This window comes from Abramis brama (genome assembly GCF_963993115.1).
Source record: "Abramis brama genome assembly, chromosome: 13".
NCBI lineage: Eukaryota > Metazoa > Chordata > Actinopteri > Cypriniformes > Leuciscidae > Abramis > Abramis brama.
The window spans coordinates 33,760,832-33,776,226 of NC_139975.1; the positions used below are offsets into that span (position 1 = coordinate 33,760,832).

At 36.7% G+C, this 15,395-nt stretch overlaps 1 protein-coding gene and 1 long non-coding RNA gene across 3 annotated transcripts in view; one reads left to right on the forward strand and one right to left on the reverse strand.

Moving 5' to 3' along the window:
- LOC311095483 (UDP-N-acetylglucosamine--peptide N-acetylglucosaminyltransferase 110 kDa subunit) overlaps positions 1-1,990 on the reverse strand; it is a 30,238-nt gene extending 28,248 nt beyond the window's left edge. For both annotated transcript variants that reach the window (XM_084134012.1, XM_084134011.1), the window contains exon 1: positions 1,559-1,990. In XM_084134012.1, the coding sequence (XP_083990138.1) occupies positions 1,559-1,595 (37 nt within the window). In that variant the 5' untranslated portion in view covers positions 1,596-1,990. The remainder of the gene's footprint in view (positions 1-1,558) is intronic.
- On the forward strand, positions 1,270-11,599 carry LOC311095497. Its single transcript, XR_014608841.1, has 3 exons — positions 1,270-1,325; positions 5,935-6,203; positions 11,043-11,599. It is a non-coding gene; the product is annotated as an uncharacterized lncRNA (long non-coding RNA).
- The last annotated feature ends 3,796 nt before the right edge of the window (positions 11,600-15,395 follow it).

The window sequence follows — 15,395 nt, forward strand, 5'->3', positions numbered from 1 at the left end:
AACATGTTAGAAGAAATGAAAATGAGGTCAAATAATAAAAATAATAAAAAGAAGAACAGCGGTGCTGTTAAAAAAACTATAAAAAAACTAGTGAAACGATTAATCGCATCCAAAATGAAAGTTTGTGTTAACATAATATGTGTGTGTGTACTGTGTATAATTATTTTGTATATATATACACAAAATAATTATATTTTAACACAAACTTTTATTTTGGATGTGATTAATCGCGATTAGGCTAATTGTTGCCCAGCACTATAAATAACACTATAGTGTGGAACCATTTTTATGCTGTTTTTAACAACAACAACCATCACCGCATAAAAAGGCAAATTTTCTAAAACTAGCATTGATGGTTCCAGTAAGGATGATAGCACTTCTGATGCACTGACATCAAAAAAATTATAATAAAAAAAAGAAAAGAAAAATTACCAACGAAAGTCAGCAACTGATGATCTAAAACGACTCAAATTAATGATTTTAATAATGTTTCAAAATTGTTAATGAATTAAAAAATTATTTAACTAAAAGTTATAAATTTTAAACTCAGATGTAAAGGATTAAAAGGAATGAATGGGGATGGAAATGAAAAACAGAGATGAGGACTGGTATGGAGGAGTCTGATGTGATATTATGAACGTGCAAAGGACAGATTAACATATATAACGTTAGGTTGGGTAAAATTCAGAGTTTAAGAACTGGCTTCCTTTCATTTCATTAGTGTAAAGAGGGACAGAAAGAGGAATTTCCTTGCATTTTATAATAATTCAACAACACAATCACAAAAGTGAGGAATTTCATTCATCCAAAAAAGCAAAACAACACAACACAACGACATGATCTTATTTTGATGCAGTTATTCTTTGGTATACGTTTGGCTCCACTTAAAATTAAAGCATTCTGGGAAACGAGGTATCCATCATGGCTCATACAATTAATAAAAAATAATTATACACAAGAGAAACCGAAATTAGCCATTTAAACACAGAATATTAACATTTAGTTTCTAAATGTTGTATATAGTAACATCTTTAAAGGTTTTCACACTGAAGAATGAAATAGGCCTGCTTATAACTGCACTACACTATAATAGTTTCTGCCCATTTCCATAATGTAAATTGGGCCCTCTTTTATAACCTCTGTTTAAATTTAGAAATGGAAAAGTCATTTTCAATTCTGAATGGCACAATCCTAATTCACACAGTGCAACTACTGGTATCGACTATTATCAGATGTTATGAGTGAACAAATGATCATATTACAAACAGCCGCCCATAAAGTAAACAGTGACAGTAGATGGAAGAGACTCACGCCATCGTAACCAGGTTAGTTACTACTCTAATTTCACTAGTGTTGCTGAAATGGTTCATAACTACCATTAATATCTGCACATAAATCTACCTGGACAAACTACTTGACAGTTTAATCATGACACACATGCAAAGAGGTCAGTATCACAGAGTTATTAACCCTGCCACAAATAAGCTAGTTTTCAAATGAATAAAAGCGGGAGATTATAATCAACAAAGGCGAAAACGGCCGTTATTGTCATGGTTACCTGTGCTATCAGCCACGTTCCCCACCGAGCTCGCCATCTCTCCTTCGCTCTTCACCGAATCCTGCGGGGCGGCGGACAGTGTCGCGGTTTAATATAAGATGTAAAATATAAAGGTCTCGAATTTACTTAATATGTTTAAAACCAGATTCAGTTATTATGACGAAAGATCTTCGGTAAACAGCCTGCGGTCTTGCTGCTGCTAGGCTAACACACTAGCAGTACAGGAGAACGCGGACAAATTCACGGAATCTGACGCGCACGACCAACGTCTTGAATCGTTTTTCTCGACGTCACTTGTTCAAATAGTATATATCTATGAGTCTAAGAGCTCAAATATAGATGGCTAGTTAAACATGCGAATGTATGTTCGATACTTTCACCATGGCGGAATTTTTTAGCTAACAATGGCTTTCCACTCTCCAGCGAAATGGCGGATGTGACCGGAACTTCTTTTTCGAGGAGGAGGGGCGTGGGTATTAAAAAAGTAGAGCCATAGCGCGCGATTCCTACAGAACTAATATGAAAGCAAATATCGGTAATTCTGCGTTAGTACATATATCAGATATAGAAGAAAAAAATGTTTTATCATCTATATTAGTTTTTCTTTTCAAATCCTAATACTGTTTGTGTACTCTGAAAATGTACTGCTCTTAGGCCTCCTGCGCTGTATCATTGCGCGAGCAGCACTACAGATCAAATTGCGGTAGATTAAACATGGCCGCGTCCAAGCAAGGGTGTGGGTGCAAACAACACACAGTTTAGGCGGGAACTATTTGCACTACATTCCCTCACACCATCTATGTTTGAACTAAAGCAAGATACTACATGTGAATGAAATAAACATTTAAATAATAGATATTATCTTATGATTATAACAGCTGATGGGCCCTTTTGCTTTAGCTGCTTTGGAACAATCTTTATTGCATAAAGCACTATCTAAATAAACGTTGCTTTCACAGTAGGCCTACACGAAAATTGTTCTGTAATGCAAATTTTCTGAAATGTTTTGTCTAAATAAGCAGCAAATGAGGCATTGCCTAATCAAATCTGCACTAATTTGCATGAATTTCCAGAACACAAATTTAAACATTTGATAAAGCCAGATAAAATAATTGTTTCATTGACAAAGTTAAAGGTTTTTACAGAGGGGATTTTGGATTTCTCTTTCTATATCTCAACAAATCAGAAACTGGAGCAGATCTACCATTCGATTGAATAGATTGAAAAGTTTAAAAGACAAACTTTATGTCGGCTTGTGTTAAAGCCAACTTAAAATCTTGTCTTAAAAAATAGGTGAATTTAGGTTGAACCACACTTTTTTCCATTTTATTTTATTTCAGTGTTTGTTTTATTTGCAAGTAAGATAACGATAGTGACCCAACAGACATTCACAAACTCAAACATTGTTTGCATACTTATCCAGTCTCAGTGCTTTAATATTTCTGCATTTCTTTGTCAGCAAATTCAGCAGTTTTGTTACTTTTACAAGGTCCGGGAGATTTATAATTTGTTGATATGTTTAATATACAATGTCTTGACTTGGTGAACTGGATTTTGACATTTGATTTATTTTTAATTATATAAGTCAAGTCACCTTTAATTATATAGTGCTTTTTACAATACAAATTGTTTCAAAGCAGCTTTACTGTGGAAAATAATGCAACAAAGTTTGTTTTGGCTGTGATCTAGAAGAAAATAGTGTTGTAGTCCAGCTTAAGTAAGTTCAGTGATGGACAGTGATATAAACTAATACATTAAGAACTATGCACGCTTGTTTTGGTGCCACAGTAAAGTACTAAGTCATTTCTAAACGAACACAAATAATGAGTAGAAGTCACAAAAAATGGTAATTGACCAATTTAAACTTGTTTGAATCCAGTCTCAAAGTTAAATCCTGAGGGCCAGTACACATTTAAAAAATGAATTTTTGCCTCTTGTTCAATTTAATTAATTAAAATATGCTAAAGTAACACGATTTAAAAAAAAAAATTGTTACAATGTGGTACATTACGCAGAAGAATGACTGTGTTTAGGCACTCAGTATGCATTAAACCTCACACTTGGACCTACATACGCTGATATTTATTGTTACGACCACTATGTAAAAAGTGGTTTTAATTTAATTGAACAAAAGTATTTCACTTTCATTGGAAGTAACTGTAGAGTCAAGTTAGATAAAATTATAATGTTGGCAATTTTAGGCAGGACAAAATTTAAACGTATTTATTAACATGACAAAATTTGGTAACACTTTACAATAAGGTTCATTAGTTAACTACCCTAGTTAACATGAACTAAGAATGAACAATACTTCTTCAGCATTTATTAATCTTAGTTAATATTAATCTCAAAATGTACTAATACGTTATTAAAATCAAAGGTTGTATTAGTTAACATTAGTTAATGCACTGTGAACATGAACAAACAATGAACAGCTTATTAACTAACATTAACAAAAGATTAATAAAATGTTTTGCTCATTGTTAGTTCATGTTAATTAATACATTAACTAATGTTAACTAATGAACCTTATTGTAAAGTGTTACCCAAAATGTTCTCTAGTAGGAATGGCAAAACTTTAGGAAATTACACAATTTTCTTTAGTCTTGACTAAATGATTTTAAGTTCATACAACAAGATTACAACAAATCATTTCAAACTAATTCGATTTTGCTGGAAAATTGTAATTTAATTTCGTGGAAAAGTTTTCCTTAAAACAAGTTTGTTCAACAGCTTATTATTATATTTTTTAGTGTAATAACAGCAACAGTCAGCAGAGGGCATGACGTACACACGAGTTCGTCTGCACACACTCCCAGCAGAAAGCTTTGTGCACAGGGTCAATTCAATCAGAGCTTACTTTAAACGTTCTTCAGTCAATCTACCATGTTGCTTTGCCCCCATAAATCTTGTGTGGGTAAGTTGACCCAGTGCCCAAGTCATCCCGATGTGTTGCCGTTCTCAAGGCTTCATGTCTTCCAAAAGCTAAGGGAAGTAAACATAGCCAAATCAATTCAGCTTTCTCTGACAGATTGACGTGTCTAAAGGCCGAGCTTGTGATGCGAGGCTCATTAACTTTTCTCTCTCAAGAGCCGATCTGTATGGGAAAGGGTTGACATCACTGCTCGAAAGGCTGCTTCAGAGTGTGTTGGTTCAGTGTGCGAGATTGCCCCACTTTACCCGGCCATCGCGCTTGGCTGTTGCCTTGGGAAAAGCTCTTGTGCACGAGTGATGTCATGGCCGTGTTTCGGGCGATTGTATCTGACATCTTTTATCTTTGTGCAAGCCGGGCTCTGATGGCGGAGGCAGGTTAGATCTCCCGTTAAAGGGTCCGGTGTCATTTATCCACAGGCTTTCACACAACCTCTTGCTATTTTAGGCAACACATGAATGGAAAGAGGGTCACTGGTATAAGTCGTCTATCAGACCAGCTCACTGAAAGCAGAGTTTAGGGAAAGCGGGATTTGTTTTGCCTTGGTCTTCTCTCAGATCAGGCGACCCACATATTTCAGGTCGTATCAGCTCAGTGTTCCCATAAAACAATGACCACGTCTATTTCAGTTCTGGAGTTTTTAATAAGCCCCCACTTTTTATTGTGCTTTAGTGTGAGGTAAACTGTTGGTTTAGAGTTTGATATTTGCATTGTCATGGTTACTACTGTGTGAGGAGAGCAAATGTGTGCTACCAAAACAGTCCGTTTCTCACCATTGCTACGCACCCTTATATCTCCAGACCTCTGCTATACTGTGTTAGCTCTTCTCATGCATATTCCCATTGCTGCACATGTTTGCATAGCCTACGCTGTAAAACATTTTTCTGTGAAATAATGTTAATAAACTCTTAAAAAAGATGGTTCTTTAAAGGTTCTTTACACGTGTTCCATTTAGAACCGTATCGTCCCGAAGAACCCTTTATGTGCTGAAATGGTTCTTTGTGTTAGAGTTTAGGGTTCCTTATTCCCGCCTTTTTGTTTTTCAAATCTGTAACTGTCAAAGCTCCCCCATTACTGAGGCCTGTCTCTCCTTCCTTCAGTTCCTGCCTCTCCAAGGGGCAACACTGATGGAAGCAATTTCTATTTACATTTACATTTAATCAGTTAGCAGACGCTTTTATCCAAAGCGACTTACAAATGAGGAGAGCAATAGAAGCAGTTAAACTAACAATAGGACAACAATATGTAAGTGCTGTGACCCGTCTCATTTTAGTCTAATGCAGTATATATAATAAAAAAATATAGATATATAGAAAAGAAAAGAAAGTGTTAGTATTAATGGATCAAGTGTTGCTGAAAAAGATGTGTCTTCAGCAGTTTCTTTAAAATGGCTACTGTCATGAACGCGAAAGGCAAATGCAGATAAAAGTGTGTTTATTTACAGATCAACAGAGAGGTCAGATCCACACAGATACGACACACTGCACAGGAGAGTGACACAGGGACTTCGACGGGCAACCGGGCTGATGATGGGTGGTGGATGAAGTGGAGTCCGAATCCAGAAGAGTGACGAAGATCATCGGCAGTGAAGACACGACGAACAATCCAACAGGCACGAAGATCACAGGAGACAGCCAAAACGGGACAGGAACAGACACCGGTAACACCACAATGCTCTGACAACAGATGACACCAGTCACAGAGAATTTATAGGTAAGTTAATGATCATCAGCGTGACTGCAGGACACACCCACACTAATAATACACACAACACAACAATCACACGAGACAAGGAAAATGCAGTGAATTCATGAACTGTGACAGCTACGGACTCAATAGCTCGGGTACATATCCAGCATAAATGAACTACTCATAAATTAAACTATGAGTTAGCAATGCTTCTTCTCATTTTAAGGTCTGGTAACAACTGAATGAACCAAAATGAGGGAATTATCTGAACACAATGCAAACTCTTATTAAAGAGCCTTCCATTCCTTGCATGCATTTTTGGTTTTGGCAGCAACTGGACTATTGAACACACCTATTATAATAATCCTTTGTTCCCCAATAGAATCTACAGTATCAATGAAATCTATTATAGTCTACCACACTAATTCTACTGTGGGCATTTTACAAAATGTCCTTAACAAACTCTTTTTAACTCCTAAAACTTATTTAAGTGCTTGCCTACTAACCTCAGATCAGGGAAATTATGGTCTCTACTCACTTAAAAATTGTTAGGTTAAAAATAACCCAACGAGTAACCCAACTATGTGGTGGTGTAGCACCTTCCCAACTGTGGGTTATTTTAACCCAACGCATTGGGTTAAAAGTAACCCAACAGTTAAGTTAACTATTTATTTTTATTTATGACATTATTTTAATAAATAAAATACACTTTGTTTTCAAATATAGATTGCTTATTGTATAACACAATAAATATGTCTCAACAAATACATTTTAAAATTACAAACTAAATATTGCGGAGTCTAGAATTGTATGTAAATATAGCCAACATAATTGTGTACATAAATTCAAAATACACAAGTGTACATACAACATACGTATATAACCCATCAGCCGGGTTATTACTAGAAATTAACCAACGATTTAAAAAAAATGACCCAACATTTTTGGAAAATAACCCAGCCTATTGACCCAATTTGTGTAACCCAACGGTTGGGTTAAAAAAATGTAATAACCCAACGTTTTTACTGACTCTAAGTAAATTTTGCAAACGATAGCATGAATGGTACATAGTTTGGAGTCTGCTCAAACCCCACTAATAAAACCTCTCCTCATGACTTCATGCTGGAAGGATGTTCCTCTCAGAGTCTTGGGAATGTGTCCTCCTCCCAATTTCTGCTGTTCTGTCCTTATAATGGATAACCCCCAGGAAAACAGATGGAGGGATTATACCACTCGCCCATCATCACAACCACTTCATTGTTGAGTGTAAATCTCAGCTTCAATATAGATTATATGAAAGGCACAGTGGCCTGTTCTCTGCGCATTATGGTGTGTTAACACCACAGTTCATTGAGACGACTCTCAGTCAGCTAAAGGTCATAGCTGTAATTCATGCTTCGACTTGACACATCACATCATATCCTCGCTCATCGTGCCAAACGGTTCCTGGAGGAGGAAGAAAACATTAGGCAGAACCACAGCATCTGCCAGCTCTTAAATATCAGGTGCTCGTGTTTGATTCATGCTGTGGCCTCTAGTTAACGTACATGTCAGGCGGTCTACTCGTTTATAGCCTCTTATTTTGAGGTCGGATTTTGTTTGCCCGAACAGCACAAGTATGTGGAAGAGGCAGCCTTTTAAACTCCAGCTTTTCTGAAGCCCCTGCACTTTCATAAATGGGAAACTGTGTGATGTTTCTGTTGGATTCACAAGTTTGAACATTGGCCTCGAGCGGTTGTTCAAGCATGCATGTTTGTCTAGACTTCAGACGTCTTTTCAGGTGAGCATCTTTAACTGGCGTGTGTAAAGCATGTGCTTTCTCTGCTCCTATGGCTCCATGATTTGAACATTTATATGGCATTATTCACAACTATTGGTGTCCCATTACTTTTTAAAAAGTAATAAAGGCAGAAGTACAACGTCCCTTGGAGTAAGAACGATCAAATGATCATTTTTTTGGACCCTTTCTACAGCATTGCATGAAGAAGAGTAAAGAAGCTAAGTCCATTTTCTCTCTTTTTACTCAAATTATAGCATTCATTGCATTTGTAAAAGCTCAAACACTAAACTCTATTACCAAAGTTATTGCTGGAAAAACAATCAAATATGGGAGACAAGCATAAAACATGCATATGCATAAAAACAAAAGTTTTGGATCGGTAAGATTTTAAAATGTTTTTGAAAGAAGCCTCTCATGTTCATCAAGGCTGCATTTATTTGATAAAAAAATCAAATATTATTGCAATGTAAAACAGCTGTTTTCTATGTGAATATATAGTAAATGTAATTTATTCCTGTGATCAAAGCTGAATTTTCATCATCACATGATCCTTCAGAAATCATTATCATATGATGATTTGCTGCTCAAGAGACATTTCTGATTATTATCAATGTTGAAAACAGTCGTGTACACATTTTCTTCAGGATTGTTTGATGACAAGAAAGTTCAAAGGAACTGAAATAATACATTCTTGCTCAATAAAGGTTAGTTTCTTTAAAATAAAAAAATATAAATCTTACCGAGCCCACACTTTTGACCGGTATGTATGTATGCATAATGTGATATATTTATTTCCTTTAGTGGATAAACAAGATTTTAAAGTGATGAAGTGATACATTGGTGATATATAAAATGATAGATTTGGTTTATTGTGATTTTCAAGCTCTTTTTTGTGCATTGTTGTGGAAAGCGTCAAAGCTGAAACACTTCTTCAGCGAGTGCCAAGAGTAAAATATCCCTCTGACCGTCTGATCCTCCTTTACTGCACCTCGCACCCCTGGACCAAACTAATGAAGGTGTCAGAGGTGTAGTCGTGCGTGTTTACTCTCCAGTTACATAACTCGTCTCCACCCCATCATAATGGCTTCATCATAGACGACGCTCCTCCACCTCAGGGAAAACTGTTAGGGCATCGAATTTGTCAGGTTTAGATTAGTACATAATGTTTTCAGAATGCAGAGTTACATAATGAATCATTAAAACACTAATCTTTATTTAATTTCAGTCGGGGAAAGGCTGCACGTTTTTTTCCCCTGCTCTTTTTGTCTGCATCTGTGTTGTTTTTGCGAGATGCTTTGAGAGATTTGTCTTGAGAAACGCTGGCTGTTTCACCTGACGTGTTTTAAAAGAGAAGCTGTGATCCCGGTGTCATTAGAAGCAGCGTGACGGGTGAACGGCACTGAAAGCACACAGAGATGTTCAGTCTGTTCAGACAGGATTACATGTGCTGACTGGAGCTCTCAGCGTGTCTACTGACACAACGTTTCCTGAATGATGCTGCTTCATTACAGCAATAAGTCATTTCAGGGGGATTTTTAAGAGACTAGGCAAAAGGTTCCTTTTAGATAGAAAAATTACCAGTTTACCAGTGCAGGGTTTGTGGGTATCTGCTCCTTTGAAAGAAGTTTGACCCCTCTTTAAACGCCCCCTGATATCAAACGTTTTTTAACTTTTAGTATGAATATGTTAGTCTTAAGGTTATAAATAAGCTGGTGTGTTCCAAAACAATGACAAAATTAGCATTTAGGAGATAATAGGCATTCAAAAAATGCTAAAATGGATCAGGGATTTTTATGACTTCAGCTTCTCATCACATCTTCTGTCCAATCAAATGCTCTCTAGAATCTAAAGCTCCGCCCCCTCTGCTATAAACACAACCTGGCCGAAGCGACCGTTGACACGTCCCGGAGCAATATGTGTTGGAGAAGTGTGTTCGGTTGCTCAAACGCTCGAGTTTTATTCAGTTTTCTAACTGTACGTTGGTTAAGAATGAAATGACTAGAATTTATTCTCACCTCTACTGTTGAATCCAGCCTATCATCAGCGCTCGGATTCGCTTCCATGGTGCTGTCAGTCTGTGAGGGAAACTAAACGCTATTGGCTATTTGAAAAGGGGGAGGAGCCATTCAATACGTCCCGCCTTAGCTTCCTGTTTCAGTGGAAATTACGAGATAGGTCTCACCGCAGAACCGGAGAACCACAGAACCATACGCCATAGCAGTGTGAGGACGACAGCGCCAGCCTGACAGTCTGACAATACCATACATATCCACCTTACATATACCATACCTAAACCTACCCATCTCCACCCCTTAGATGCTTTTACCCCGCCCACTTCCGGCATCAGACTGTTAGGCTGGCGCTGTCGTCCTCACACTGCTATGACGTATGGTTCTGCGGTTCTGCAGTTGGTTAATATGGGAAATTACGTCAACGCATCAAACAAAGCTGCGCGGTCCAAGACACTTCAGTGGGCCTTTAAAATCCCCCTGTAGTTAATCATTGTATCCCTTAAAACTCATCTTTGATCACCAAAATTACATATTTAAATTTTTTTTCCTGTGAAAAAAATTTCTTCATGCCTTAAAATATCTTGAATGTAACTCGACGGTTCTATGAATATGCAACTGAGCCCCGCCTCCACTCACTCAGCTCAGAGATCCACTGGTTGACGATCACACGTTGATCTGATTGGTTACAAGGTAGTTTGTGACGTCAGAAACACCAGCGATTTCAAAGCGTGTGTTTGAGACTGTCTTTGGTTCACTGCAGTTTTAAGGAGAAAATACTCAGCAATGGTGTTGACTTATGAATTTACACATGGTTTGTCTTAAAGCGTATTAAAAACACCACATAGACACATAAACAACATTAAAAGCTGGATTTATCACCACAGGGGGACTTTAAAAAATGATTTCAGAACACGTGGCACCATACTGGCAGCTGTAATCATATAATATATTCAGTTTTCTCCCCAGCAGGAGTCATGGCATATCTGAGCCACGTCCAACTCTGGGCAAACAAGCCAATATTGTGCCTCATTCCCATCAGAAAGTCATTCCCTGTTTTTGCCCCTCTTCCAGAGAGAAACTTTCAATGCCGTTACATAACCAGCCCACCTTGTAAGGCAAGAGCAACAATGTGTTCAGTCATCGGCGGAGTGCAGAAATCACCCTGTTCAAACACACAATACTGTGTGTTCAAGCGCTGATTATCACTCATCCCGTCTTCTGGAGGCAGTCTGAGCTCTGCTACTCCACCAGCCTCCTCTGGAAACTCTGAAATGTTTTTTTGTTGTTGTGACTGTCATGCTCACGGTGGCTTTCTCAGTTTCTGAATGTGGACTGACACACTGATTTGGTTCGCAGCCAATTGATGTAATGCACATGTAAACAGTTATTTGTTAGTCATTTTTCCTTCCACTCTCATTGGGATTTAAACAAAGATCTTCATTAAAGCTGGTATAAGCCATGAACCAAACCAACCAGCTAGGAGGAGAAGTATGACATGACAACCTTTGGAAGCAAAAAAGTATTTGAAAATCGGACAAAAATACAAAGGCACAAGACTGTGAACTTACAGCTTTAATGAGGGAAAGAGCTGCAATCCTATGAATCATTGCCAACAGAATAATTGAATTAAAAATGGTGGAATATAATTATATAAAACTACTTATTTACAAATGTTGATTAAATATATATAAATATATGTGTGTGTGTCTGTTTTGGGAGCATAGGGAAATTAAATCTCTGATTGGTGGAATTCACATTTACACAAAGAGACTTACATTGCATTTCAAGGCATACATTTACATTTTTATCAGTTCTTGCTTTCCCTGGGAATCAAACCCATGACCATGGTGTTACAAGCACCAACGCTCTACTGTTTGAGCTACTGTTAAACACGACTATTTTTTTTAAAAAATAAGCTGAAATATTGCAGGTCGACAACTTCAACAGCAGCAAATACCATCGATTAACAACCCAGTAGCTCACAGTAGGGCTGACTTTAAAGCTGTTTAAGTTATCGTTAAAAATCAGTTTTCCTATGGAGAAAATGAATAGAGATTTTACTTCCGGAACCGATTGTTGCGCTCAGTTGTACAATGCATCGTTAGAGAACTTGCTTTTCTCGAAACCGTAACATCCGTTGGTTTGACAATAAAGAACTGTTGTTACAGTTTTTTTTATTCGCTTTGGTACTATTTTCACAAGTTAGGTGTACATTTTCAAAACTCTTAGTGCTAATATCACGACAGATCATCAAAAGTGCACTTTTTTCAAACATTTCATCATGTTTTCAATTGTGTAAGTACAATACACAAAATCACAAAGTATCCTTTTCACAACACAAAATAAGTGTTTCATTCACAGTAACTGCCTTTCATAAAGCTCTTCTTGTTCAGTTTAATACATTTGTCTATTATTTAATCCAACTGATCTTAATGTTTAATCAATGAATCATTTGGTGCACCTATATATTTCTATAGATATTGATTCAATACACAGTTTCTATAGAACTTGTTTGCAATTTCCGATGTGGAAAACCAAATGTAATGAATTCTTTTTACATAAGTGATTTATAGATAATAACCACCACGATGTTCAAAGTGTGTTCACATGCATGTGTGTGTATGTGTGTGTGAGAGAGAGAGAGAGAGAGAGAGAGAGAGAGAGAGAGAGAGAGAAATTTGCCATTTGTGCAAATACTGTAAAGCAGAATAGAGTATAAGGGAGAGGAAACAGTCAATGACTGTAAAACATCAGATTGATCAGAGATGCATCAGTAGAAGGGAGACAGATGGCATCAAATACAGTATTTTACATTACAGTATGTATGCAATACTGTAAACATTTACATTACATTTATGCATTTGGCAGATGCTTTTATCCAAAGCGACTTACATTGCATTTCAAGGTACACATTTACATTCTTATCAGTTCTAAACAGATTACCATGGTAGAGACTGCCGGATTACTGTAACTCAACCTTCATCTGTAAAGGTCCACTACTGTATAGATTCAGTCAAATGGTATAGAGTGAAATCATTTACTGTATTGCCAGCAAACTCTGTTAGCACAGAACCTCATGGCTGTACTTCATCACACCTTTTGATAACACACTGGATAGATACTATTACAAACAACATTATGGATTCAATAACTTCTAATGTGGCAACTGTATTACTGTAATTATTTCAACAACGGTGATTTGAAACATGTATCTTGCATTGTTTGCTGTTGAATGAGCTGATTGTTAAAAGTACTAAACTGAAAGAAGATCATACTGTTGTGTTTCTGTGATTAAACCAAATGTTCTCATGACATATTACAATAATCTTGTGTTTGAAACAATGATTATGTGGACTGAAAAGTGTATAATTGTAATGAAAGCATGATATCAGGTTTTGAAAGAATGACTAGCTGTGTTACAAGTGTGATCAGTTTGTATTTTTGTACTAAGAGTTTTGAAAATGTACACCTTACTTGTGAAAATAGTACCAAGCGAATAAAAAAAACTGTAATGACATCATGTGCAGGTGGTGGATTAATAACTCCTGATCATTAATAAGTCTGAGAACATATTAATGTCAGATCAGTGCTGTAGATGACGAAACATAACGAACATGGGATCTGAGGATTGATTTAGATGTTCCCTCAGCGCGTTGCACAAGCAAGCACCACAAAATGTTTCTTAAAATGTAAAAATTGAGTCCATCTAATATTTTACCATGTAATGCTGTGCAAATCTACTGTCATGAATTATATATTTTACTTTGGTGTCCAACCCTTTTCCTCCTGAGGTATCCTGTTTATGTTCCTCAACACTGTAGAAATATCAGGAAATATGGCAGATTTACAGCAGATGAAACACTGACAGACCAAATCCAGTCTAACTGTGGGTCAAGAAATGAAAACCGAGTCCATGGCCAGTGTAAATCAGTGTAACAGTGTCAGTCTCAGGATTGTCCTTGAGTGTGTGTGTGTGTGTGTGGCATCTGACTGATGCTCTGTGTGTGTTGTCTTGATTCACAGCACAGCCGTGGCCTGGTTTCGGACGCCTGTGAGAACGGAGGAAAGAGGAAACCGGGTCGGCTGAAGGGAACCGTGGAAGTGCTCGGAGACGAAGCCAAAGGAAAGGGCGTTATAACAGAAACTGCTCCATCACACAATACAACCCCGGACAGGTTCATAGTCCCTCATAAATCTCACAAACATCCTTCTTTAGTCATCACTGTTAGCTTTTTAACTGTGATAGACAGACAGACAGACAGAGGGATAGATAGATAGATAGATAGATAGATAGATAGATAGATAGATAGATAGATAGAGTAGATAGATAGATAGATAGATAGATAGATAGATAGATAGATAGATAGATAGAGGGATAGATGGATAGATAGATAGATAGATAGATAGATAGATAGATAGATAGATAGATAGATAAATGGATAGAGGGATAGATAGATAGATAGATAGATAGATAGATAGATAGATAGATAGATAGATAGATAGATAGATAGATAGATGATAGATAGATAGAGGGATAGATGGATAGATGGATAGATAGATAGATAGATAGATAGATAGATAGATAGATAGATGGATAGAGGGATAGAGGGATAGATAGATAGATAGATAGATAGATAGATAGATAGATAGATAGATAGATAGATAGATAGATAGATAGATAAATAGATAGAGGGATAGATAAATAGATAGATAGATAGATAGATAGATAGATGATAGATAGATAGAGGGATAGATGGATAGATAGATAGATAGATAGATGGATAGAGGGATAGATAGATAGATAGATAGATAGATAGATAGATAGATAGATAGATAGATGGATAGATAGATAGATAGATAGATAGAGGGATAGATAGATAGATAGATAGGGGGATAGATGGATAGATAGATAGATAGATAGATAGATAGATAGATAGATAGATAGATAGATAGATAGATAGAGGGATAGATAGATAGATAGATAGATAGATAGATAGATAGATAGATAGATAGATAGAGGGATAGATGGATAGATAGATAGATAGATAGATAGATAGATAGATAGATAGATAGATAGATAGATAGATAGATAGATGGATGGATGGATGGATGGATGGATAGATAGATAGATAGATAGATAGATAGAGGGATAGATGGATAGAAAGATAGATAGATAGATAGATAGATAGATAGATAGATAGATAGATAGATGGATGGATAGATAGATAGATAGATAGATAGATAGATAGATAGATAGATAGATAGATAGATAGATAGATGGATAAGAGTTGGTCATGTTATAGTGGGGTTCTCTCGAGAGTTGTGAGTGTTTGGGCTGGTATGGCTGGTTACTTTTAAAAGTAATGTGTTACAATATTGCGTCTCTACCTAAAGAGTAACTAATTGAGTTAACTCAGGCAGAGA